Source organism: Dipodomys merriami, unplaced genomic scaffold (genome assembly GCF_024711535.1).
Source record: "Dipodomys merriami isolate MVZ:Mamm:240054 unplaced genomic scaffold, mDipMer1.0.p SCAF_188, whole genome shotgun sequence".
Taxonomy (NCBI): Eukaryota; Metazoa; Chordata; class Mammalia; order Rodentia; family Heteromyidae; genus Dipodomys; species Dipodomys merriami.
This window is the reverse complement of record NW_027203248.1, coordinates 1,657,619-1,683,665: the sequence shown is the minus strand read 5'-3', so window position 1 is coordinate 1,683,665 and position 26,047 is coordinate 1,657,619. Positions and strand designations below refer to the sequence as shown.

General features: G+C 37.6%; 1 protein-coding gene across 3 annotated transcripts in view; it reads right to left on the bottom strand.

The window, feature by feature from the left end:
• Positions 1–8,742: 8,742 nt before the first annotated feature.
• Positions 8,743–26,047, bottom strand: part of Dgkh (diacylglycerol kinase eta) — a 170,246-nt gene continuing 152,941 nt past the window's right edge. For all 3 annotated transcript variants that reach the window (XM_070026700.1, XM_070026702.1, XM_070026701.1), the window contains one exon: positions 8,743–22,093. In XM_070026700.1, coding sequence (XP_069882801.1) covers positions 22,004–22,093 — 90 coding nt within the window. In that variant the 3' untranslated portion in view covers positions 8,743–22,003. The remainder of the gene's footprint in view (positions 22,094–26,047) is intronic.

Genomic DNA, 26,047 nt, shown 5'->3' with positions numbered 1-26,047 from the left:
GACATGGATCAAGATGCATCGTACTTATAAACTCTTCTGTAAAAGTAGTTAAAAGGTAATAAAAATGCTTAAATAAAAAATAGTCCTGTCTAAATGTGATTACTTAAGGAGTTCTTTTTTAGCTTACATTAGTTATAAAAAGGAAGATTTCATCAGTATATTTCCATGTACATCTACAATATGTTTGGATTGATCTCATCCCCTCTATTACTCTCGTTTCATATGGAAGTTTAAATAACATGCCTTGCCAACTTGAACCATTTATTGTAAAAGGCCTTAAAAATCTTGTTACACTTGTGATCATGTGCAATAAAATTTATTAAAATGAACTCCAGGAAATGGAAATGAGGTGTTTTTTTCTTTGTTGTTGTTTTTGTTTTCTTTTTTGGTCTTGTCTGTCTTTGGGAGGGACAAACAGTGAACAAATGCAGCAGTGATACTTGCTAGACACTGTTCGAAGTGAACTATACAACTTGTGAAAGCATGAGAGAAGGGGTGACATTGTCCAAGAAAGAAATGTGCTCTTTACCTGACTTATGTGACTGTAACCCCTGTGTACCATCATCTTTATGACAAGTTTTAAATTTTTTTCGAAAACTTGTTACAGACATTACTAAGCCAGTGAAGCATGAACGCTATCAAGCATTCCTCAAGCAATACCAGTAAATGGAAAAATAATTTAATTTACACAATTGTTATACTAACTTTTCAAAAATGTCTCTTGTAAAAACTGAGGTTAGTCTTCTTTGTATAAGCCAACCGAGAATACATACCGATTACTTTTTTAAAAGGTATTAGATAACTTTCTCTGGATTATATACTTAAAGGACAGTTTGTCTCTGTTGAGACCATCTAGGACAAGAGAAAACAGATCTTGATATAAATTCTTCCTGCGTTTGTCTATCCTGGTGCTCAATTGCTTTGCTTTTCAAATGAAACACATTAACTTGAGCTTTCATTAAGAGTGTATTCATTAACTCACATGAAACTTAAAATAGTTGTATGACAGATGCTAGAGGGGATGTGGCCAAAAGGGAACCCTACTGCACTGTTCGTGGGAGTGTAAACTTGTTCAATCACTGTGAAAAGCAGTATGGAGGTTCCTCAAAAGATTACACATAGAGCTATGACCCAGCAATCCCACTTACCCAAACAATCACAAACAAAACCATACTAAAGTTACCAGCACAACTATGTTTATCACAGAATTATTCACCATAGCTAAGATATGAAACCAACCTAGATGCCTCCATCAGAAAGAATGACACTGCCCCATTTGTTAGGAAATGGAAAGACTTGAAAAAAATTATACTAAGTGAAGTAAGCCAGGCCCAAAGAAACATAGGTCCCATGGTTTCCCTTATCTGCAATAACTAGTATATATCTAGGACAAGCAGAAAAGGTCAAAAGCTATGTACATATGACTATATAAGATGATGCTAAGCAAAATGAACCCCAAGATAGGGACACAAGAGGTTTTATCTTTCTTGCTGTTGTCTTTAATGTACTTATAATGTACTAAGCTATTTTTTTTGTTTCTTTTGTATGTTCTTGCCCCATGGTATAACCCCTGTTTTCACTGTATTAGATGTAGGTGCCCTGCATCTTCTATATACATTTTTGTAATTTGGGGAGGGGAAGGGAAATAACAAAATGATTAAATAAGGATACAGGTTGAACCATTGTAGCAATGAGATGTTCAAGATACTATGTTGAAAACGAACTTTACCAATGGGGGGGGGGGTGGAGGGTAGAGGAAGAGTTGGGGAAATGGGGAGGGAAAGGATGATGGGGGAAACAAAGGAGGGTGTAACAATGCTCGATAGGAAATGCACTCATTACTCATGTAACTGTAATCCCTCTGTACAGTATCTTTACAATAAAAATATTTTTAAAAAATATTTCATGTCTGCTTTTGGGTCAGAAAGTCACCAAGTGCTGGGTTCAAAACCAAGGAAAAAGATGCTTTTGAGATACTATGAATGCTATCTAGCCTAGGCTCTATTCTATTTGTGATTGTAAAACATTAAATTATGCTAGATATCTACAGTTTGACCCCACGTTGTTTTAGATCTGTTTTAGATTCTTTAGGAACAAACTGAACAGACCTGGCCCCGTCCTCACAGTGGAATTTATGAACTCTTTGAAGGATAAACTATGATTTCTCATTGCCAATCTTCATGAACACTCAAGGAACCCACTATTTCTGATTTGTTGACCTGCCTCACTTGATGGTTATTCCTAGACTCTTTCATCTGAAGGATGTAGCTACCAAAAAAAAAAAAAAAAAAGCAAATGCTTTTTTAGATTTGGCTGGTAGTTTTGTTCAGTACAATCAGTTTTTGCCTATTTTTAGAACTTTTCTTTATAAAAAAAAAATCTCAGTATTGAAAAGAATGTGTACAGATAGCCTATTCATACTTTGCCTTAAGCAAAACACCTTTGCCTACATCCTTTGCCTACCCCCAACTCTGTCAGACAGAAATAACCAGCCAAATCTAAAAGTAGTAGGTACTGTCCTACTCCACCCTGACTAGTGAGTCCACACACCTGAGTTAACAAGGTAAGCTATGACCAGAGAGAGGAGAGGAAGGAATGCATGTGTAACATTTAAACTGTTGATATTTTACCTAAAGAAGGGAAGACTCAGTGGGATCTCTTAAACAAAATTGAAAAGCTATCATATAAAATGTCTGGAGTAACCCCTTTGTAAGTATCTTTACTATATATATATATATATATATATATATATATATATATATATATATATATATAATAGGACAAAATAAAACGTCTGGTGCATTCTGTTCTTTCAGAAGGAAAACAGATTTTGGTTCAAATATAAAGAAAAGAGTAATTATTGGAATTGTATTAAAACAGTATGGGTTATATTTATAAGTAATTCGTGTTAATTTATCTTTTCATCGCAACTTTTTTTTTTTTTTTTTTTTTTTTTGCCAGTTGTGGGGCTAGAACTCTAGGCCTGGGCACTGTCCCTCAACTCTTCAGCTCAAGGCTGGTGCTCTACCACTTGAGCCACTTCCAGCCTTTTCTGTTTATATGATGCTGAGGAATCGAACCCAGGGCTTCCTGCATGGGAGGCAAGCACTCTACCGCTGACCACCTTCCCAGCCTCTGCAACTTATTTTTAAGTCCTTTGTACACGTAGGAGTCTGAGGCAGGAAGATCATGGGTTTCAGTCCAGTCTGGCCTTATGAAATGAGACCCTGTCATATAAAATAAAATAAAAACAATGGAGGGAATGGGTAAAGCCAGGATCGATTGGGGGCTAGGATGATGTTGATCAAGATGCATTGTACTCTTAAATTGACATTGAATTGAAACCCTTTGTACAACTAAAGATTTTTTTGGGGGGAGGGGGGTCCTGTCATGGGGCCTGAACTCTGGGCCTGGGCGCTGTCCCTCAGCTCTTCAGCTCAAGGCTAGCGCTCTACCACTTGAGCCACAGCGCCACTTCCGGCTTTTTTTCTTTTTGCTTATGTGGTGCTGAGCAATCAAATCCAGGGCCTCATGCATGCAAGGCAAGCGCTCTTCCCAGCCCACTAAAGGTTTTTTTAAAGGAAAGTATTTTTTAAAAAAGGAAAAGATTGTGGAGCTGCCATTTATAATTCTGATCTTTGTTGTATTATGTTTTTATCTCTGAACTGTTCTTTATGTGAGTCTGATAATTTGTAAACTAAGTTCCAGGGAAAGCAAAGTCCTTATCCTTTTCAGTTTGTGATCATTATTACCTTTCCATACCAGTTTCCACCGAAGTGCCTGCATTTCTGTCCCATCTCTAGACAGATGATCAGGGCCACTTTCTGCTTTAAGACATAACCAAATGATGTCATCTCACAGTGGGGAGCCCTATCTGAAGAAATGATTCACAGATACCATACAGAGTCTCTGACGTGCAAGACAGCAAAACACCTGTCAGAAATCTCCATGCCACACACTCAGTTTCATTAGGCTCCCTTCATAATACATTCTGCATGAGGGACAAGTGGAAGTAAGCCACTGTTATTCATACCTCACAGGAGTTTTTTGGCCATCTTTTAATTCCACAAAGGAGTCACAAAGCAGTAAGATTGTTGGGGTCTGAGGACCCCTCTCTAGACTTAGGGATTCTTTATGTAGTTTTGTTCAGTTTTTGCTTATTGTTAGTACTTCTTTATAAAAAAAAATCTCAGTATGGAAGAGAATGTGTACAGATAGCCTATTCATATCTTGCCTTAAGCAGAACAACTTCTTTGTGTACATCCTTTGCTTACACCCCCACTCTTTCAGACAGAAATAATCAGCCAAATCAAAAGCTATAGGTTTAGTGTCACTACTCAAAGATAATTAATCTTTTCGTCTCTCCAACCAACTCATTTAGATGTTTTATCCACTCTTATCTGAGAATTCTAAATGTGCTCAAGGTACATTTTCTAGTCAATTAACTTGGTCTTAGTTCTCTTTGTCAGTGTTTGTAGCTATAAAATACTGTTAGGAATTCTAAGCTAGAAAAGATCATTGCCAGGCTTTCTCAAAGAAGTTGAGAAAGGACAACCCTGAAGTCATGTTAACTAGCTCGAATAAGATCATGGTAATTTGCCTCCCTACAATCCACAATGGTTCATGGTGTGGCTCATCTTGTCATTCTGACAATATCATGATCATATTGGCGATATACTCCTGCAGCTGCTGAATTCTACAGTGTACATCCTGTAAGTGTACTTCAGGAAGATCATTCTTCTGATCAATTCAATTCTTATTCTTCATGTTAATAAAGGATATTTAGGAATATATAGCTCATGTCATATCAGATTCTTGGATCAACTGGAAATAAATCCAGCACTTTAATAAGTGGAAAAAAAACCCAAACACTAATGTTGAGATTCTGCCACCTCATCTCTTACCATCATTTGAGGTACTTGGCCACTGTCCTATAGGAAAGATTATGCAGGGATTCATAATGCTGAAGTTTCTGCTGCCATCTCATCTTTAGAGAGATCTTTAGGAGAGGGTTGGTATCACCTCCCCTACTTCCTATCCCCCCCAAGGATCTGATTCTTCTTGAGAATTCCTGAAAAGATATATGTCAAGATGAGTATAATAAGTTTCCCAACCCTGAGTCCCGCCTACCTCCCGTTTCACCCACTAGCTTTGCTACTACACAACTATGCTGACTACTGTGCTACTGAAAGGCAGGCTGTACAGGACTATGCTTCATTATTCATTTTCAAGGGTCTGTCACAGAACTGAGAAAGCAGGGATCAACTGGGTAACAAGCATATATCCGCTGGTTAGATGTAGTCAGTTGCTAAAGGGACAGTCTGGTGGGTGGGTGTGTCTTCACTAGCAATACACACAGTGTTTGGAGAGGAGAAGCCAACTCTGTGTAAGAGGAGGAAGAAATCTTTGGATAGTAGAACAAAATTGTTCAAATACACCGTTATATAAGTGAAATGAAAAGTCAGGAAAATGCTGCATTTCATAAGGCAAGTAGTGTAAGGAGATGCCTACCCATGTGCTGGTTTAAAGGACTCATATGCCCCTATCATCTCCAGACAAAAGGTTATGATTCCCAAACTACTTTCTGTATGAGAAGTGAAGGAAGGTCATGAAAGACAGCTGTGTCCTAATAAATGTTCTATTTTAAAGACCTGGATTCTCAGGAGTGTCTCCTTTGAGCATCCTGACACAGGTTAGGAAGGAAGTCAGAAAGCTGAGCAAGTGCTCAGAGCTGTAAATTGTCACCAACTCTTAACTGTGGCTCTGTATTACACTCAAGCACTTGATTGGAACGGGTTATAGACAACAGAGCAAAGTGGAAATCCAGTCTGGAGCTCATTCCTATCCCAAAGATAGCACACAAATGCAGCATGTGTCAAAGGATTCAACACCAAGCATGATATGTGATCCAGAAAGCAGACAAAATAGGGCACTAGGGAATCTAGGCTCAAGAGGTCCTCAGAAATCCTGGCTGATTTGATTTTGAACAGAAGTACTAAAAGGTTCAATGGACAAAAGATAGCCTCTATAGTAAGTAACACTATGGGAACTAGATATTCACACGTAGAAAATGGAAACTTAATCCCTTCCTTTCATTCTGTACAAAAACTGACTCAAGATGAATCAAAGACCTAAATATAAGACCAGAAGCTTTGAAACCACTAGAGGAAAACAAAGCGGAAACACTTCAAGATAAAGACATGGCAGTGACTTTCTGAAGAGACCACAACAACTCAGGAAATAACAGGATTTGATAACTGGTACCACACAGGATAAAAAAGAATCTGCATAGCAAAGGAAATAACTGACTACTGAATGTGGGCAGTTATTCAACAGAGGATTATTAGGAATATATAAATAACTCAAAAAGAAACACAAAAAGAACAAATAATCCAATCAATAAATGGGCAAGTGACCTGGACAGTTCCCAAAAGAAGTACAAATGGCCAGGTACCAGTGCCTCAGGCCTATAATCCTAGCTACTCAGGAGTCTGAAATCTGAGGATTACAGTTCAAAGCTAGCCCAGGCCCAAAAGTCTGTGAGTCTCTTATTTCCAATAAACTACTTTTAAAAAAGCAGAAGTGGTGCTTGGTTCAAGTGGTAGAGTGCTAGTCTTGAGGGACAGTACCCAGGCTAAGTTCAAGCCCCAGGAACAGCAGAAAAGTGAATGAGTGAATGAATGAGTAAAAGACAATTGGTAAAAGAAATTTAAAAAAAAAAAAAAAAAACAAGAAAAACCACTCTTCATCTTTAACCATTAGAGAAATGTAAGTCAAAACTCCACAGATCTCTTTTGAGATTCAAGGGCAGGAGACAAAGGATTCACGCTTCCTCTTCTGCTTTTTAGTGCCACTGTGCCAGTGGCATGGTTCTAAGCTGGCTGCAGCACCTGGTTCCATTCTCCCATTTCTGTTGCTGGCACTACCAGCACCTCTATCCTGACAGATCTCTATCCTCTGAGATCTGAGCCCAGCTTTGCAGGACTCCTTTTCTGAGTTCCTGAGGGTCTTTTAGGACTTTATCTTCTAATGAGGACAAACCTTATAGAGAAATCTCTCATCCTCCGTCTCCCCATTTCTCCGCTAAACCTACATGAATCAGACCTTGACGGTTCAGCTTTCCTCTTCAGTTAATAGAAACCTGGGCTCCATTTCTTCGCATTTCATCCACAGGCAGTCTCCAAGTTTCTAAGACCTGGTCCTTCTATTCCTTTCCCTGCTCTTGTGTTGTACACACACACACACACACACACACACACACACACACACACACACACACACACACACACACACACACACACACACACACACACACAGAGTGCCTGGTCCTTCCATTCCTTTCCCTGCTCTTGTGTTGTACACACACACACACACACACACACACACACACACACACACACACACACACACAGAGTGCCTCTCTTCTATGCTCATATGCTTTTCTTGCAACATTTCTCTGCCTTCTTCCCCCCACAGACTTCACCTAATTGATTTAAGATGCCCTTAGGCCTCCTTTTCAGGTTGCACCTACTTTTATCACTGCACATAAGACTTTTGTTACAATTCTTCATACTTGGTGTTACTTCTTTTTGTTGTTTTTATTTTTGTTCCATGTCTCACTGTATAGCCCAGGTTGGTCTTGAACTTTTAATATTACTGCCTCAGCCTCCTGCATACTGAGACTACCATACTTACATCAGACCCTCTTCCTCCTCCCTCTCCTCCTCCTCCTCCCTCTCCTTTCTTTCTTCCTTCTCCCTCTCCTGTTCTTCTTCTTTGGTGCAGGTCCTATCAGGGCCTGGAGCTCTTTTGTTTGGTTAACTCGACATAAGAGTCTCATGAACTTTTCTGCCCAACCTGGCTTTGAACCATGATCCTCAGATCTCAGCCTCTTGAGTAGCTAGGATCACAGGTGTGAGCCACGAATGCCCAGCTCATACTCTATTTCTTAATGCACTTGTCCCTAGACAACACTTTCTTCAGTGCATTAGGCTCACAACAAGCACTTTTTGTGAACTTCAGGGAATCACTGCCACAAGGGGAAACCAAATTATATTTTGACCATTAAGAATTCCACCAGATGGGATAAAAGCAATAAAAAACAGACCAAAACTATATTTGATTCTCCAAGAAATTATGCTGGATGAAAAAGTCATGTATTACATAATTCCATTAATAAAATATTCTTGAAATGATAAAGACATAGAAAATAATACAGATTAGTAGCTGCCACGGGCTAGGAAGTGGGTGAGTGTGGGAGAGGCAGACAGGCTTATTAACTGAAGGGATCCTTGTGATACAAGTATTCAGTTCTTTGGCATTGTCCATGTCAATGCCCTGGGTTGTTTTTTGTTTGTTTGTTTGTTTTGGGTCCGGTCGTGGGGCCTGAACTCTGGGCCTGGGCGCTGTCCCTCAGCTCTTCTGCTCAAGGCTAGCGCTCTACCACTTGAACCACAGCAACACTTCCGGCTTTCTTTCTTTTTGCTTATGTGGTGCTGAGGAATCGAATCCAGGGCCTCATGCATGCAAGGCAAGCGCTCTACCCCTGAGCCACCTTCCCAGCCCAATGCCCTGGGTTTGATACTATACTTTTATACTTTCCCAGAGGTTCCGACTGGGGAAAATGAAGGGTACAAAGATTTATTCTGTATTATTTCCTACAATCAAACATGAATCTCCAATTATCCAGAATAAAGTTTCCCACCAGAAAGAAAATACACTTCACACTTTCTTCAAATGCAATTTTTTTTTTTTATTTGAGAAGAATGATCTCAAGGCAGTGCCTTTTAGGAAAAACATCTCTCATTATCATGTACATCAAATCAACCATTACTTTCAGCAAAGTACAAAAATACACACAGCAGTGACTTCCGTACAATAAATACATAATCATGCATCCCACAATAAAAGGCACCAAAAACTGGTCACTTAGTAGTCATAAAAAGTACTAGCTACATTAACAAATCCACCCAAATTATCTGTACAAGGAAATGTAACAATATATCCCAAAGGTGAAAACACATAAAACATCTTTAAAATAGTATGCAATAAATATCTCAAATGTTGTATATATTTTTTAAAAATTATGCCATTTGTAAACAGCATGTAAACAAACAAAACTCACTTTGTCTTATCATTATTAAAAGTAATTAGAGCCAAAGTTATAACCTCTGCTCTGTCAGGTATAGTTCCCTGGTGAGTGTGCTAAGTTGTGAAAGATTCACTCTTTTCTTCAGCAAACAGAGCCCACTGGATAATAAATAGACAGACAATATCTGCATCTTCCAGATAAAGCATTTAGTTTCCAAACAGACTACCAAAATGTAGTAAGTTCTTGGCTTTAAATACTACTATGGCAAGGCTAAATGAAAACTATCTTTTGCAATATAAGGAAAGGAAGGAACTAACTATACTGTTAGGTTTTCAACATGATCATAAATATTAAGCAAATAATTTCTGATTATCTTTATTGAAAGCTAAAATGAAGGTGCTGAATAGAAACAGAAATAGAATAGTCTCATGTCCAGTCTTCTGAGTCCATTTTCATTGTAGACCTTTTACAAAATTGAACATGGAATACAGTTATCAAATTAAGAATTTTCCTTTGCTAAGGAACACGGGAATGTTTAGTATTTTATAACTATGGGAAACTGTGTGCCCAAATTACACCTATCAAATGTGAAGATACATACATTTAAGGGTTTTTAGTAAGAGTTTCTCCCTACTTTCTGAAACTAAGAAAGACAATTTCTTTATTCTTAGAAAAGAACCCTATTTCCTAACAAGGAAAAAGTATTCAGAGAAGTTAATGTTTTATAACTCAAATATTTTGTGTTGTTTACTCTATATAGCAGAACCTTGAGACCTTGGTACATTTACTCTATGCTTAGATAAGTACCTGTTAAATATTATAACTTCCTACTCCCCATTAAAAATAACCGAAGTGAAAACAACTAGCTACAACTTCCAACTTTACTCATGAGAATTCATTGTTATGATCCCTCTTCTGCCTGTGTTTACAAGGTATGCCTCATATACTTGAGCTATATTAACACAATAGGCCTTAAAACAATATGTGCCTTCCTAAAATGCACTTGAAATTTAATTCTCATTCTACAAACCTACCAGCCATTTAGATCACACAAAACACATACTCAATAAGAGGTCAACATTGCCATGGCAACAAAATAAAGATGAAGAAAAGACTGTGGATATAAAAAATAGGATTACTTTTTATTTTGGTTAGGTTTCTGGGGGGAAGGTTGAAGGAGACTCCTCTGAAATAACCTGAGAAATATTTGGTTTCATAAAATACCCTAAATTTTGAAACAAATTATAATAAAAAGAACTTAACCAGGTAAGAGGTATGTCTTATTTTAGTTATATCCTCAGCATCTAATTGACTGCTAAGTATAGAGCAGGATGAAAACACCTTTCAAGTGAATGAGAGAAGAGAGCATTTCTACCTACTTTGACCAGTTTTTAATTTTAGAACTTATTAAAGAGCTTTCAGTGCTATTTTTTGTAGTTATGAGGATTTGAACTCAGGGCCTCAGGCTTGCTAAACAGGGACTCACTGAGTCATAACTGCAACTCTGATCTATTTGGGGCACAGGGCCTTACTTCCTGCCTACACACATGTCTGGTTGCAAATCACCTATGTTATGCTTCTTAGTAACTATAGACGAACAAGTGTACATCTGTGACCAGATCTTCTTGTCACAGAAGATTCTTTGTACGTCCTCTGTTAACTCTGTGTGTGTGTGTGTGTGTGTGTGTGTGTGTGTGTGTGTGTGTGTGTGTGTGTGTGTGTGTGTGTGTGTGTGTGTGTGTGTGTGTGTATGCGCATTAAGTTTTATCATTATTTGGGGACATTTTAGAAAGGCTTTATAGAACCACAAAAGAAAAAAAAAAGCCTTAAGGTGAGGGGTTTCAGTTTTTATATTCTATAAGGGGAAATATTAGATAGTTCCAAGCAAATTTTTTTATTTTTTGGCAGTACTGGAATTTGAACACATGGCCTTGTACTTGATAGACACCCTGCCACTTGACTCATGCACCCAGACCTTTTGGTTTTCCTTATTTTTGCCCAGGGCAGTATTTGGAATTTCACTTTTATTATTGCTTTTTACTTTCTCAAGTCCCATTATGACCTGTAGGTAATCAATATATGTCTATGAAGACTATATCTATAAATGAGAAACATAATCCTTAGGGTGTATTTATGAATTACAAACAAGGATTTGACAATTATATGAAAATCTGTGAGCCTCACTTCTGATATACAGCTAACACAAGATTTCCCTTCAAAAGACAGTTACTCTGTTGCTTTGTCTAGAGAGTATGTATGCATACTTGCCTTGCAGGGATTTTCAGGGAGTTCTAAGCTTTTATCTATGAAAGTATAAAAATACAGAATTTTGGGTTTATATTTCCTTTACTCAAAAACATTTACAAAAGTCCTATTATAAGCTAGCTAGACACAGGGACTACAAAAATAGAGGAATCTGAGGAAGATAGGAGAGGGTAAAGGAGAGGGAGAAGGAGACAGAGAAGGAGCGAGAAAGAAGGGAGGGAGAGGCAGGCAGGCAGGCAGGCAGGCAGGCAGACAGACAGACAGACAGACAGACAGACAGACAGACAGACAGACAGACAGACAGACAGACAGACAGACAGACAGACAGACAGACAGACAGACAGACAGACAGACAGACAGACAGACAGACAGAGGAATTGTGATGTTATTTCAATGTAGAACTTTCAAACGCCATGGAACACAGGAATATGTCCCTAGGAATGATGTTAAGTAGGGCTTTAGAGAAAGTTAAGTGTGAACTGATTTTGAAAGGAGCTGATCTGTGGCATGTGATTAAGCCAAGGCACTAAACTAGGAGCAGTTCCAGACTCCTGTATTTCCAAAGGTCAGTAGAGGGACTAGGTGTGGGAAGAGACAAGAGCACAGACCGAGCCATCCTGCTAATTAGCAGGTGGTTATACTATGAAAGGGGAGAACCTGCTTAAGATTTCAGGTAAAGAAATGAAACGTAAAATTGTCTCTCCTACTGTGGTAGGAGAGGATAAAAGTAGAAACACTGGGTGCTGAAAAATTACAAAAAGAAGAGAGAACTAGCGAAGGTTTGTAGCAAGACAGGCCTGAGTGACTTACTTTACTGTAACTAAAAATAGAATATAAACTGCCAATAGACAGTTACATAAATACAGAAATAGAATACTGATAGACAAAAAGAATATATGAAGAATAGATGTACTCTTAACTTACAAAATCCACAACCAAGATTAGGTTTAAGCATTAGTTTTGTTCCCTATTTTAGGTTATGAGTTTCTTGGTAGAGAAACACAATTTACACAATGTGGCCACAAAAACAATGTTTGCTTTCAAAAGCCTTTCTGAAAACTTTTCAAATAAGACCTGTTCAAGTTTGCAGCTTCCTAGAATATTACAACCCTATAAACAGGGCAGGTTCTAGTTAAAATTATGAATCAATTTCAATGACAAGTAAGGCCTGTACATCAACTCACTGTGGGATGCAATATAGGAAATTATTTCAACCTATCAAATCATTCTAGAATAATAATAATTATTATTAGAGAACAGGTACCATGAAAATTAAGTTATGCCATTAAAGCATACCATTTAAAATGGCATAAAGTATGTCATTAAAGCAGAATAAAATACCTTGCTGTTGGGAAGCTAAGGAAGAATAATCAGAAGTTCAAGGTCAACCTGGACTATAGAAAGAGACCTTGTCTCAAAACAAATCCACAAAAAACAAACAAAGCCACAAAAAACAAACATGCTGATGAATTTCATTCAATGTTTTCCCTTATACACTCTTTTATAATCTGGACATTTTTCAGGGAAGGACATGCCACCAGAGCTCCAAGTTATCATATTGTACTAGAATAATTACCACATTTAGTTTAAAAAAACAAAACAAAAACCATTTTGGTCAAGAATCAGATAAGAGAATTCAAATATCATGCAGAAATAAAAGTCATCCTACCACTTACCCTCCTATGTGAATTTATTTCTCTTAATCATGCCCAGATTTCCATCTCAGCACTAATGAAGGCACCATCTATGGGAGTCTGGGAGGCTTAGTGCATGAGGTAAGGGAGGTCTGATCCTGCTCCAGACCACTCAGAATTCACCTACCATCAGGGCAGTAGCGTCACAGGACAAAACAGGTAAGGACCACTACATTCCATTTTTTAAAACCAGTATTTCAAGAGGTATAGTTTCCTCTTCAGGGAATAAATCTAAGGAAAAATATCTATAAAGCAGTGGTTTAAAGTAAATATAGAAGGAAATTACCCAAAAGTTTTTGAAGATTTTAGAAGGCTTTTTTTCTGGTCTGAAACTAGGACTGGAACTTGTTATCTAATGCTTGCTTTGGTTGGTGTTTTACCAACTGAACCATGCCTCAAACCCCAAGAAGTGAGTTTTAGCCTACCTCAAAATAAATAATATGAATAACACACACATGTATTTGCAGTGCTAGCAACTGCATGCATGCTAGACAGGCAAACGCTGGGCCACTAAGCCTCCACTTTCACTTGTAAACAGAGTTATCAGAGATTTCAATTTAGACTTTACTTGCCATGTTATATTTGAGATGCCTTTCTTTTTATTTAAATGGTACTGGAAACTACTTGGCAAGTTTCAGTTTGTGTCACACTTAGGTAGTTCCTTTCACATAGAAAAATTACCAAGACGGTGTGGGGGGAGGGAGGGGGGTATGATTGGATGGGGGGGAGGGGGGAGGCTGGGAAGGGAGGTGAAGGGTAAACAAAGGAGGAGGCTGCAATGCTTGGTAAGAAATGTATGCATTATCCCGCCCATGTAATTGTTACCACTCTGTACAGTATGTTCTCAAATAAAATAAAATAAAATATAAAAAAAAGAAAAAAAAGAAAAATTACCACTGATACCATCCTGTGGGACTCCTAAGTGGGAGTACCAAGATGCATGGCTTACAGAAAGAACCCAGAGTTGATGCCAAAGCCACTCATCTAACCCAATTAGCCTAAAACTACATTTCCATCTTTAGAATTAAAGAATTTGGTTCTGGATAAATATTACCAGTTAAAGAAGATGGCTGTTTCAAACAAAAAGTCCCATCCTTACCAACATACTTCAAGGCTGAGCAGATTCATGGAAAGCTCTTTGGCTGGCCAGGTTGGGGGAAGAAGAGATATCTGACCACAGCTCCTAGTGTTAGTAAAGCAGAGCTACACCCTTCTGATGACTCTCCCTATGTTTACCACTGAGTTGAGTAAATACAGATACCTGCTCTTGTATGGGCTATAGCAAACACCATATGATTGAATCATTCCAATGACTACCTACACTAGCTTCTCCATTCCCACAGTACCAAGGGCTCTCTGAAGCCACTGGTTTTGAGGTCTTAGAGACAGCGTCTCAAATTTCACTCCCAGTGTGTTGTGTTGTAAGTTGTGGTAATGGGTCCACACTGCATTTGTGCTTTGGGTTTCCATAGTATAGGAGAAGGGTATCTTTTTTAAACCATTTGCTCCTCAATCTATAGCCTCAACTTCCTTTTCCCCCATAACTCTTACATCATGTTTCTCACATGTTTTGATTTTTGCTACCATCCATATTTGTGTATTATAAAACTGTTCTTTTTTTTTTTCTTGCTGGTCCTGAGGCTTAAACTCAGGGCTTGGGTATTGTCCCTGAGGCTTTCTGTGCTCAAGGCTAGTATTTTACCACTTGAGCAATTTTCAGCTTTTTCTGTTTATGTGGTACTGAGGAATCGAACCCAGAGCTTCATGTATGCTAGGCATTCACTAAGCCACATTCCCAGCCCATCAACTCTGTGTGTGTGTGTGTGTGTGTGTGTGTGTGTGTGTGTGTGTGTTTAAAATATTACAGTAATCCTTTTTCTAATAGAAGCTCTTAAATAGCTCACAAATAATATACTTATTCATTGTGAAATAAGAGTTGAATTCAGATTATTAAAGTGAATTTTTTGGTTTACCCTAGTATTTCATATTAAATGAGAAGAGTGTATTCTTGGAAAACAAATGGTTTATTTTTTGACTGGAACACTGCGCCTTTTGTTTGAATTTTTAAAAATTTAAAACAATCGAATAAAGAATATATTTAAATAATTTAAAAATCTCCTTGCTTTATTAAAAAACTCCCAGTTAAAAATCTCCTTGAGTTTCCAGGCACACGTGATTCATACCTGTAATGCTAGCTACTCAGAAGGCTGTGATCTAAGGATCATGTTTCGAAGCTAGCCCAGGCAGGAAATCTTGTGAGAGTCATCTCCAGTTAACTACCAAAAAGCCAGAAGTGAAGCTGTCGCTCAAGTGGTAGAGCATTAGCTTGAGCAAAAAAGCTCAGAGACAGCACCCAAGCCCTACATTCAAGCCCCAGGACCCGCTTACACATATACTTACAAAAGTCTTTTTCAGTTACTTGATTGGAAAAAAAAATCCATTGTGTTTACTGTTTGTAATATAGCCTAGAGTCAAATGCCAACATGTTAAAAAATATCTACCCTGGAGCCAAGAAGAGAATGCTTAAAGGTATGTGCTGTTCTGGGGTTTAAGATTCAATGTTCATGTGAATCTCAGATTTATCTCCTACAACAAAAACTAAAAATTCACCACAAGAAAAAAATTAATTGAAGAAATACTGTATATTGCAAAATACAGCATAGCTATATGAGACTCTTAGTATTTGTGGCTCCCTTTGGCTTTGTGCCTTCTGTTTCAGAAATGAAAAATCATTGTTTAATAAAGTCCCTGTTACCTATGATGGTAAAGAATATCTTTTTTTTTTTAACAAGGAAAACCACTGGGCATCTGTTTGACAGAAATGAGTACTTCAAGTATGTAAATAAATCATTAATACAGTTATTACACTCTGGGCACAGCAATAAAAAGGAAAAGAATTAGAATATGCATTCCGTAGGAAGATTACATTTCACATAATAAATAAGTGCACAAGTTGTAAAAACCATTTTCAGTGATTATAAGTAATACTGCCTGTGATTGCCAGTGTTGGCAATCCCTCATGTAGAGAAATCCAAAGGTAAATTTCTTGCCTCTAAAGCAGCAAAATATACAAAAGCTTTCATATTTGTGTGCTATTAAGTATTTTGTCTACCAAAATACTAAAATACATTTGGCAGTTTGAATAACTAGCATGATAATTATTTTGCTATAAAAGGGAACAAAAATTTTACTGTGAAAATTAATAAAACAGGTAAAAGGAGAAACCCATTGTATAAATAGACATTTTAACACAAAGTGGTTTTTATCTTTAAGAGGAAAGAAAAAATAGATACAACTTACTTAAAGATTTGAAAATAATCATATTTTCCCAGCTCTAGATAAATATATTACTCTAATTTACTAGTCATCTTCAATATACAATACATAACCCACAAAACTGGGAATGTTAGAATACCAAAAGCTCCACAGTGTTAGCTAGCTGTTACTGGGACTGTAAGCAATCTTTAGCTCTATATTGGTCTGCAATTGAGAGACCAGGAATAGAAATGGCTAAGCAGTAGGCATCAACAGTGTAATCAGTCTCAGGGCCACAGACGATGCTCCTTTTCCATTTTAGATTACATTAACCTACTTCAACAATATTATCCGAGGAGTATGAAACTCCTTTATTTGGATGCTCTTAAAAGTAACCCTATGTTCCATTAGGTTTGGATAATTTATTCTTGAAATGCAGTTACTATGAAATGACCAGACTATTTATTAATTTCTATGTAATGAATAACATGGCTAAAATGAAGTATTTTACACGGAAGCTTTTATAACTTTGAGTAATAAAGCTTGGGTTTTATTTTTCCAACCCAAACTTTGAAGTGCATTAAATAAAAATTAGGAAAGGCATATAAACAATGTCAATAGAATCTGTTAGTCACATATAAGGAATTAACTTGTTCACCTATATGTTATAAAGCAATATAATATATAATATGGAGGGTATCTTACACATTGCATAGAGTTGATCCAGTTTCTGTCAACCTTCTTTTCCTGACAATAACAGAATTATTAGATACAGTCCAGCTGTATTTGACCTGTTTTCTGTAATGATACACCATTAGATTTTTTTCTCCCAATATCAATGCCTAAACACAAAACAGGAAAACAATAAATAATAATAGAGAAAAATAGTGCTTTGCTTCTTGGAAAAACCAAACCTTTTACAAATTCTGGTTGCTTTCTTGTGGAATGCATCTTATTGAAAAGGCTTCCTATTACTGACGTAAAATGGATTTTCCTACAAATGTGAACTAGGATGAGGTTAGGGGTGCAAAGCAGAGACAAGACCCATATACATTCCTACACGAGGTGAGACATACAGTCAGGGAGGAGAAGCTCGGTGGGTAGCAGTGGGAACCACTAGGAAAAGGTATTCTTAGCTAACATTTGTTTGAGAAATTTTCTTCTACTTGTGTGTGTGTGTGTGTGTGTGTGTGTGTGTGTGTGTGTGTGTGTGTGTGTGTTAGGAAAAGGTATTCTTAGCTAACATTTGTTTGAGAAATTTTCTTCTACTTTTGTGTGTGTGTGTGTGTGTGTGTGTGTCTGTGTGTCTGTGTGTGTCTGTGTGTGTGTGTGTGTGTGTGTGCTGGAGAAAACTTGGTGTTTTAAAATTGCCAGTTGTATCAGCTAACTCTAAACCCACTGCCTATCTAACTTACATCTGAAAAATGTAAAATGGGTTATTGAGGTGGTAGAGAGTGGGGTGGGGCCAGGAGAGAGCCAGATGCCAGAGTTGAAAGGTGTAAGATTTTTATAGCTTAATTAAAAGCAATGTCCTTAAAGAATTTACATTCTTAGAACACAAAGTTCACTGCTATCCCTGTCGAGGTAGAAAATGACTTATTTTAGAAGTAATATGTAGAAGGAACTCATAATTTTCCAAGTCAGAGCTTGTATGACTATTTTTCTCTTTTGATTCCTGTCAAAGATATTCCATGAAGTCTAAAATAGAAATGCATAAAAATCAGCGAGGCAGTTATGTCTTGGTAAATTGTATCCTTATATAAAATTTATTATGTGAAGGATTCCTAACAGTAAGTCACTGGGAAAGATCTTATCATAGAATTAAATAATTTGCATCTGGGAGATATGGTGTGTTATTTTTCAGATACTATTTTAAGAACACATTAACCCTGTGGATATCAAGATAACTTAGGCATAAGAAAAGCAGGACCAAGCAAAACATGCCTCTTTTGAGGATTTTAATAATACATTCCCTTTACTTGTAATCATTTTGATCCTTTCCTTTTTGTCTTTCATGACTTAGTGATTCATCTAATGTGTATATACTGCTCAATGTCCTCAAACATGAAGATGGGAATTAGATAACTAACTGATAAAGAGGAAATGAAAATGTACGTTGTAGGAGACTGACCAATCTTTACTTATCTCAGTACATATCCTTTTTAAATGTGCCCTTCCATGTGCCTCGTGACTTAAGTCACAAACAGATGATTGTGCCTCGTGATCAACAAAGTAAACAAACGTGGTTCTTAGCAGCTGAGAGTGCTGGGTTGAGAGGGATTGAGACAAGCCAGCTGTGCTGGTGGGCCTATCTCTTGTGCTCCACCTTAGCTACAGAAATAAACCACTGGGTTAGGTAGGGACCATTCAGAACCAGAATTAGGTACGAAGAATGAGAAGAAAATTCTGCTAGGGTGATGCATTAGTTCCAGCTCAGACAATAGACAGGAACAGTGGGTTGAAGAACAGCTATTCTGGGGACCCTTAAAGAACTCAGACGTGGGAAGAATAAAAATGTGTCTATGCCAGTGCTATTCACCTGAGGATTTTTTCCCCAACAATTCACTAGATGACACAAAATGTGTGCTTAAGATGGACAGGGAAAGATGCAATGATAAGAACAGTCATCTTTGTAATGGATCATAGAAGAAAATGGAAAGCTAAGATGTAGAAAAGAAACGCAAAGGGAGGTGGACAGACACCAAGAGAAATACTGAACACTCGAGTTTTACTTAGGTCTCACCCTGTCCCTTTTCTTCTTAAAAAGCAATCTTCCTTCCTCAGGAAAATGAAAGGGAAAGGAAATAGGTCTGGGCTGTGATCCCCACACCTATTCCAAGTGTGGAAGAGTCAATGGGAGGAAGGGTGACTGACAGCCACAAGCTGCCCTTCAGCACAGCTGGGGCCTCCTGCTCAGCTTAGGCATGAATCAAAGCACTGAGGTGTCATCTGCACACCCCAGGCTGAAATCACCTCCTAGGGAAAAGAAATTCCTTCGTGTAGGAATTTTTTTGGGGGGGTCTGGTCGTGAGGCTTGAACTCTAGGCCTGGGCGCTGTCCCTCAGCTCTTCAGCTCAAGGCTAGCGCTCTACCACTTGAGCCGCAGAGCCACTTCCAGCTTTTTTCTTTTTGCTTATGTGGTGCTGAGGAATCTAACCTAGGGCCTCAGGCATGCAAGATAAGCGCTCTACCACTGAGCCACCTTCCCAGCTCAAGTGTAGGAATTTTTAAAAGCTCGCTTACAAGGATTTCTCTGTGGCAAAGCAAGGGCTTCAGGGGGTTCTGGGACACTGGGTCCTGGGTATACATGCAGACAAAGCATCTAGGAACATGATTCATCAAAAAGTATGTATCCAAATCACCACTGCCCTCATCCAAAACTCATTTACAGGAACATTCTAGGCAATGAAGAATTCGATTAACTGAGACTTTGAAGAATAGATAAAAGATGTTACATAAAAAGAATCATCAAACCCAAAAATTCAATTATTTACATCATACACTTAAATGTATAATATATAAAAACTTGAGATACTTTTCTATTGGCACATGTATTAGCCAACCAATAAACAATGTCATTTTAACACATTACACTAGACTTTCTCCTCTCTCTCCCCACTCTTCTAACAGTTAGACAAAGATCTGGGATGTCAAAAGACTCTTGGGGACCTGACACCTGATATTTTGGTTTTATAGGAAAGCATTTAGAGATGGATACCATGTAGGGTGGGAAACAGAAAGAGGGCTGTAAGAGGAGATCTTTGACTTCACAAGTCAGCAGAAAAACAAAGCTGAGTTGCTTATTACCCTTCTAAACGACTTAACTTCCCTTTGGAAAAAATTCCATTCTTCTGTAACACAGGAAAAATATATGGTTAAACATACTAAGATAGGAACCCATAAGTTAATTTTTATTTTATTTTTGCAGTGCTGGGCACCAAACTGAGGGGCTTGTATATGCTAGGCAAGTGCTCTACCACTGAGCTACATCCCTAGTCCTCATTTTAAAAAAGTAGTTAAATACCAAAGTTATAAATAAGAATAAACTGTCAAAGAGCTAAGTTCTTCTAATAATTAAATTATATGTCTGACAATAGTTCATTTAAAATGTTCTTATCAATATTTCTCTTTAAATACTGGGCAATCAACTGTCCAGAAGATATCAGGGGTTCTATATGTCAATATTTTATGTACATATGTGTGTATATGAATATAAATGTATATGTGATGTATATATACACATACATGTGTATATGTATGTATGGTGTGCATGTATATCTATTGAGCACCTACAAGGTTACTTCACGAAAATTGTTACCACTGGGTCAGTACCCTCTTACTTTTCTTATGTAGAACATTTACAGTGGTATAATTAATTTGGGAATATATAATGGCTGCACAATACTTATTTAAGGATTTTTTGTGACATTTTGATATGTATGCCTTTGGCTTTCAGGGATTTCACAATTATAATGCTGACTTCTTTTGAACATTATACATAGTGGTTTTGAAAAAGAAAAAATAGTATCTCCCTGGTAGGATATAACAATTTATATGAGATAATAAGAGAAAGCCCTTAAGAAAAACTTTAAATTTCTTCTGTTGGGTAGCTTATGTCAGATGTCACTGTGGCTAGTGTGTAAGTGTGGGTTAGCAATCAGCATACATATCTTAGTGGAGATCTTGGAGAATTCCTAAATGTCAACAGTCCATTAGAAATTTAAACAGAAAGTCAGATGTTTATTAAATTGAAATAAGAAAGTAGGGAAATGTGGGAATTTTGGTTTGGAAGGCTGCAATTAGTTTTGTTAGGCAACAGAGCACGTAAGCTCATTAAATTTCAGATAATTTTCTTAATATGCACCTATGGTTTATGGTATGTGGGAATAAAATTGTCTGCAGAAGATGTCTATCATTTGTTGATTATGGCACAGACACATGTTCACAGAGTCTTAGTTATAGAATATTTATGTAAAATTCTACATTAAAGAACAGGAAAGTGCAGTGCCCTTAGCCAACGAAAAGGTACTTGGGTAATAATAAATTAAATCCCATTAAACTGATATTAAATCTATTAAAGTGTTACAATATTAGGTATGACATGCAAGAAAAGAAATGTAATTCAGGCAGGAATATCGTGCATGAAGGTTTGCATTATTCATAGTATTTGATGGGTTGGTTTAACCATATTCTTTGACCAGTGAATGATTGGATCACCTGAATTTAACATTCAAAGCACACTTTAACTTCTATCTTCATCTCTCAGCCAGTGATTTTAAGAAAGAAGCCAATGCTTCCACTAATGGAGCCTAAAAAGTTTTAGCCACATATTGCCACACAGTTGTACAGTAAGAATCTTCTAACAGATCTGATCCAATGAAAGCAAACAATTAGCAATCCCCCTTTTAGACAACTTAGTCATTTCATATCACTTCCATTAATAAAAACTATTGTGAGCATATTTGAACATGTCATGTTTGCACTATAAGAAAATGGCTTTATGGAATGTTATTTTGGCACAAAAATATTTCCTAATACTTCAAATCAAAATTTTCACCCACAGCAAAACATCAAGCCATAGAGGTGCTTCCGTGGTGCTTACTTGTCAATGCAGAAAACTACAACAACAGCCAAATGCTTCCAAGAACTTTGTATTGAGTAGCAATCACTTCTCTTCCAAGGAATAGCACCAATATGATTACACCTCATACTGGGGAGTACTCCTTCCAAGCTCTTTAATTCCCTGAAGAATTCGCTTCATATGACCCACTTTCGGTATCCCCAGGTCCTGAAAGGAAAAAAGGGGAAAAGAAGACATACAGACAGAAAAAAGGAAGGAGGAAAGAAAAGAAAAAAGACAAAGAACTTTATTAATAAGGTAAACTGGGGATTAAATATATAACCAGCAAGTAACGTAGTCTTCAGTTAATCTAGTTTTATTCAATAGTTCAGAAAGTGACATCCAGAAAAACAAATTAATAAAACAAAAATAACCTGACATTGGAAAATTATCAAGTTACAAAAAAAATCACATCCTATACAAACTTAACTGTGATACTTTCATTAAAAAAGTTGGCGGGGGCGGGGAGGGGGGGTGAGGGGTTGGCGTTGTTCCAGAATCAAACCAATACAGTTTCTCTTCTCATTTTCTTTTCTGGCCCTGGGACTTGAACTCCAGGCTTGGATATTGCTCCTGAACTTTTGTGCTCAAGGCTAGCCTTGTAACATTTGAGTTACAGCTCCACTTCCAGCTTTTTGATAGTTATTTGATAAGAGTCCCTGGGACTTTTCTACCCAGGTGACCGAAGGGTGATCCTTAGATCTCAGCCAGCTGAGATTAGCCAGCTAGGATTACTGTTGTGAGCCACTCACTCTCAACTCTCTTTTTCTGTTTAAAGACAGGATCACTAGGGACCTCTAAGGCAAATGATGGAGAACAACAGAGAATCTTAGGAAATCTAAGGCAACTATAATTTTCTTGTGTGTGCATATACACATACACAAAGTATCTATCTAATTATCATCTTTATTTCTAACTCTATCAGGCTTTGAACTGATTTTGAACTCCCAGGCTCAAGTAATCTGTTGGTCTTAGCTTCCCAACCTGTTAGAACTATAGGTGCAACTAACTACACCCAGCTCTGCAGTTAAAATGGTAAACTTAAAACTGAGGCCTAATCTAGAGGAAACCAGTGCATACTACCAAAATGTGGAATGCTAAGTGTAGGCAAGAGCCTTTGACTTGGGTGTACTATCCAATTCAAATATTCTTTACACTTATTTTGACACACTATTTATTGCCTGAACTTTCGTCTTTCTGAAAAAGTCAAGAATCCAACCTTTGTCTTTCAGGTGTCGCTGATGAGTACAGCAAGAGCGGTGGAGGTAAATACTTGTCACAGGAATGAATGAAGGTCACCCAAGATGGCGAAGATCCCCAGTGCCTTAAAAGCTATGAGAAGCTTACAGCTTATAAACTCTGTTTTCTTTACATGTAATGACTATAACCAGGTTGCAAGTGAGGGAGATCAAGCCACTTCTTCAAATGGGGGTAAAAGGTGAAAATTTGTATCAAAAAATAAAGAAAAAAAAAAAAGAAGACCCCCAAAGCAACCTTAGAAGCAGTTATAAGATTATCACACCACTGGTTTTCCAGAAAAGATGAAGATTCCAAATATTCTTATAACTTATTTTTAATCTGGCTCATGTCTACCCACATGGCACACTCACTGTCTTTCAGGGTTCATGAGATCTTTCAGTTCTGTAACAGCAATACTCTCCACCATTCTCAATCCTCCCAGAAAACATCCCCTTCCAACACTAGGGCTAGTCTCATTTCACATTTAGCTGACACAGAGATAAAACCAAGTAAACAAAATTAGTACTGAGCCAACTATTCATTTCCTGGATTGTGATACATACCAGACTTAAAAGTGAGGCCCAATCCTAGTGCAAGAAATGAGTCTATGTCACACATATTTACAGTCGAATGGAATACTTAGGTATTCTTTATACTTTGGGATAACACAGGTATAGACTCATAAAACATTTAAATAACAAGTATTTCATTTTAGGCCACATACACACCATATTCTCCAGAATACAAACTTCTTTAGACTCTACTCAGATTTACTATTTTGGAATAATAAGATCAGTGTTGTCCATAATGTAACCTGGAGTTACATTACCTTAGCAATATTTTCTTCAGTATACACAAACTCAGTATTTTTGTCTCTTCTAGGAGTCTGGCTGTGATGTGTTTTGTGTTTGCTTGTTTTTGTGGTACTAGATTTTGAACTCAAGGCCTTATGATTGCTAAACTGAGCCACTATCATACCCCCAGGCTTTTGTGGTTTTCAGTTTATTTTTTAGGTGGGATTTCACATCTTGGTCTGTGGTGAGCCACAGAATGTGATTTTTCTACCTTTTCCTGCTACATAGCTGATATTTACAGGTGTGTGCCATCCCATAGCGGGCCTTTTGATAAAGTTTATTATATCTTTCAAAAAATCACATAGCACATATTTTTAAAATATAACTTTTATCATATTACTTGACATTGGCCTTTTGCTTTCTAATTTTTCTTTCTTTTTGCCAGGCCTGGGGCTTGAACTAAGGGCCTGAGTGCTGTCCCTTAGCCTCTTTGTACTCAAGGCTAGCACCCTACCACTTGAGCCACAGCACCACTTGAAGCTTTTGAGTGGTTAATTGGAGCTAAGAATCTCACAGGAACTTTTCTGCCTGGGCTGGCAGATCTCAGTTCTCAGCCTCCTGAGTATCAGCTAGGATTACAGGTATAACTCATTGGTGCCTAGCTTGAATAGGCCTCATTTTACCAAAGCATACCAACATGTAACTCTACTGTGGAGGAGGACTGTGGGAAGGCAGTGAAAGGAGACTTAAGTCTACAACTTGGAAAGAGTCTTGATAGGGAGAGGAGATGGTAAAGAGGAGGAAGGTCCTAGATAGGACTCCTCTTTGTCTGCCTGTGGCACCTGGAGAACCAATACAGAGCAGTAGAGAAGGGGCAGAGCTGGAGTGGGATAGGAGATCCAGATTTGGTTTGGGATATTCAAGTATCTTTAGAAAGGTTAGGCAGGGCTAGAGCGAACTTGCTAGCCACAGATACACTCTCACGTAGCAAGTATGGCAATGAGTGTAGATGAGATAAGCTGGGTAGGTAATTCTTCACCAACTTACAGGTTATTCTGAAGGTTCTGCTGCTTCTCATAGTTCAATACAAGACAACAGGAGAGACTGTTCTCTAGTGGCATGATTTGTAGTATGGAAGCCTATTCCTATACAAATTTCTTTTTCCTATCCCACCACACTGTTTTACAACCAAAACAGTTAAAACACACAATGTCAAAACTTACTAAAAGTTACAAAGGAGGGGATATAATTTGTAGTAAAAAAATCAACAACAACAAAAAACATGAGAAGCTAACAAAGGTTTACTTTATTCTTACAACTGTCTCTACTCTTTAACTTTTTCTAAATACATGTACTATCACTTTAACTGAGCATTATTTCATCATTTTGCAAATATTTGTTTCACTCACTGTGAATATGTGTACGTTTGTGTGCTTGTATATGTATATTTATTTTTATTTTTTGTCAGTCACGGGGTTTGAATTCAGGGCCTGGGCACTGTCCCTGAGCTTTTTTGCTCAAGGCTAGCCTGTACCACCTGAGCCACAGTGCCACTTCCAGCTTTAGTTGTTTATATGGTGCTGAGGAACTGAACCCAGGGCTTCATGAGTGCTAGGTAAGTACTCTACCACTAAGCCATATTCCCAGCCCTCCTTATATATATTTATATAACATTTATACATATGTTTCTGTAAAATGTGCGCAAATAAATGTATTTAATAGATGTGTATGTTTATATACACAGAGGGTTTTCTTTGAATGCTTATTCACAGACAATGAGAGGAAAATCTCTCCACAGGAAAGAAGCCACCCTAGAGAAACAGACATAATAAACTGATCAATAACTACTCAATCAGTGCTACTGACTGCCAAGAAACTCAAAGATGTACAATATGTTGTATACGCCTCTTTTCAAGTTTTGAAATCAATGTTTGCAGTGTGAACTTTTAACACTGTTAGTATCACTCTGTTCCAGTATGAGGACTCTCAATCAAGTTATTTTCATTATTGAAATTTATTTCTTCACTTCTTTTTTTGCGGGGGGGGGGGGGTCCGGTTGTGGGCCTGAGCTCTGGGCCTGGGCAGTGTC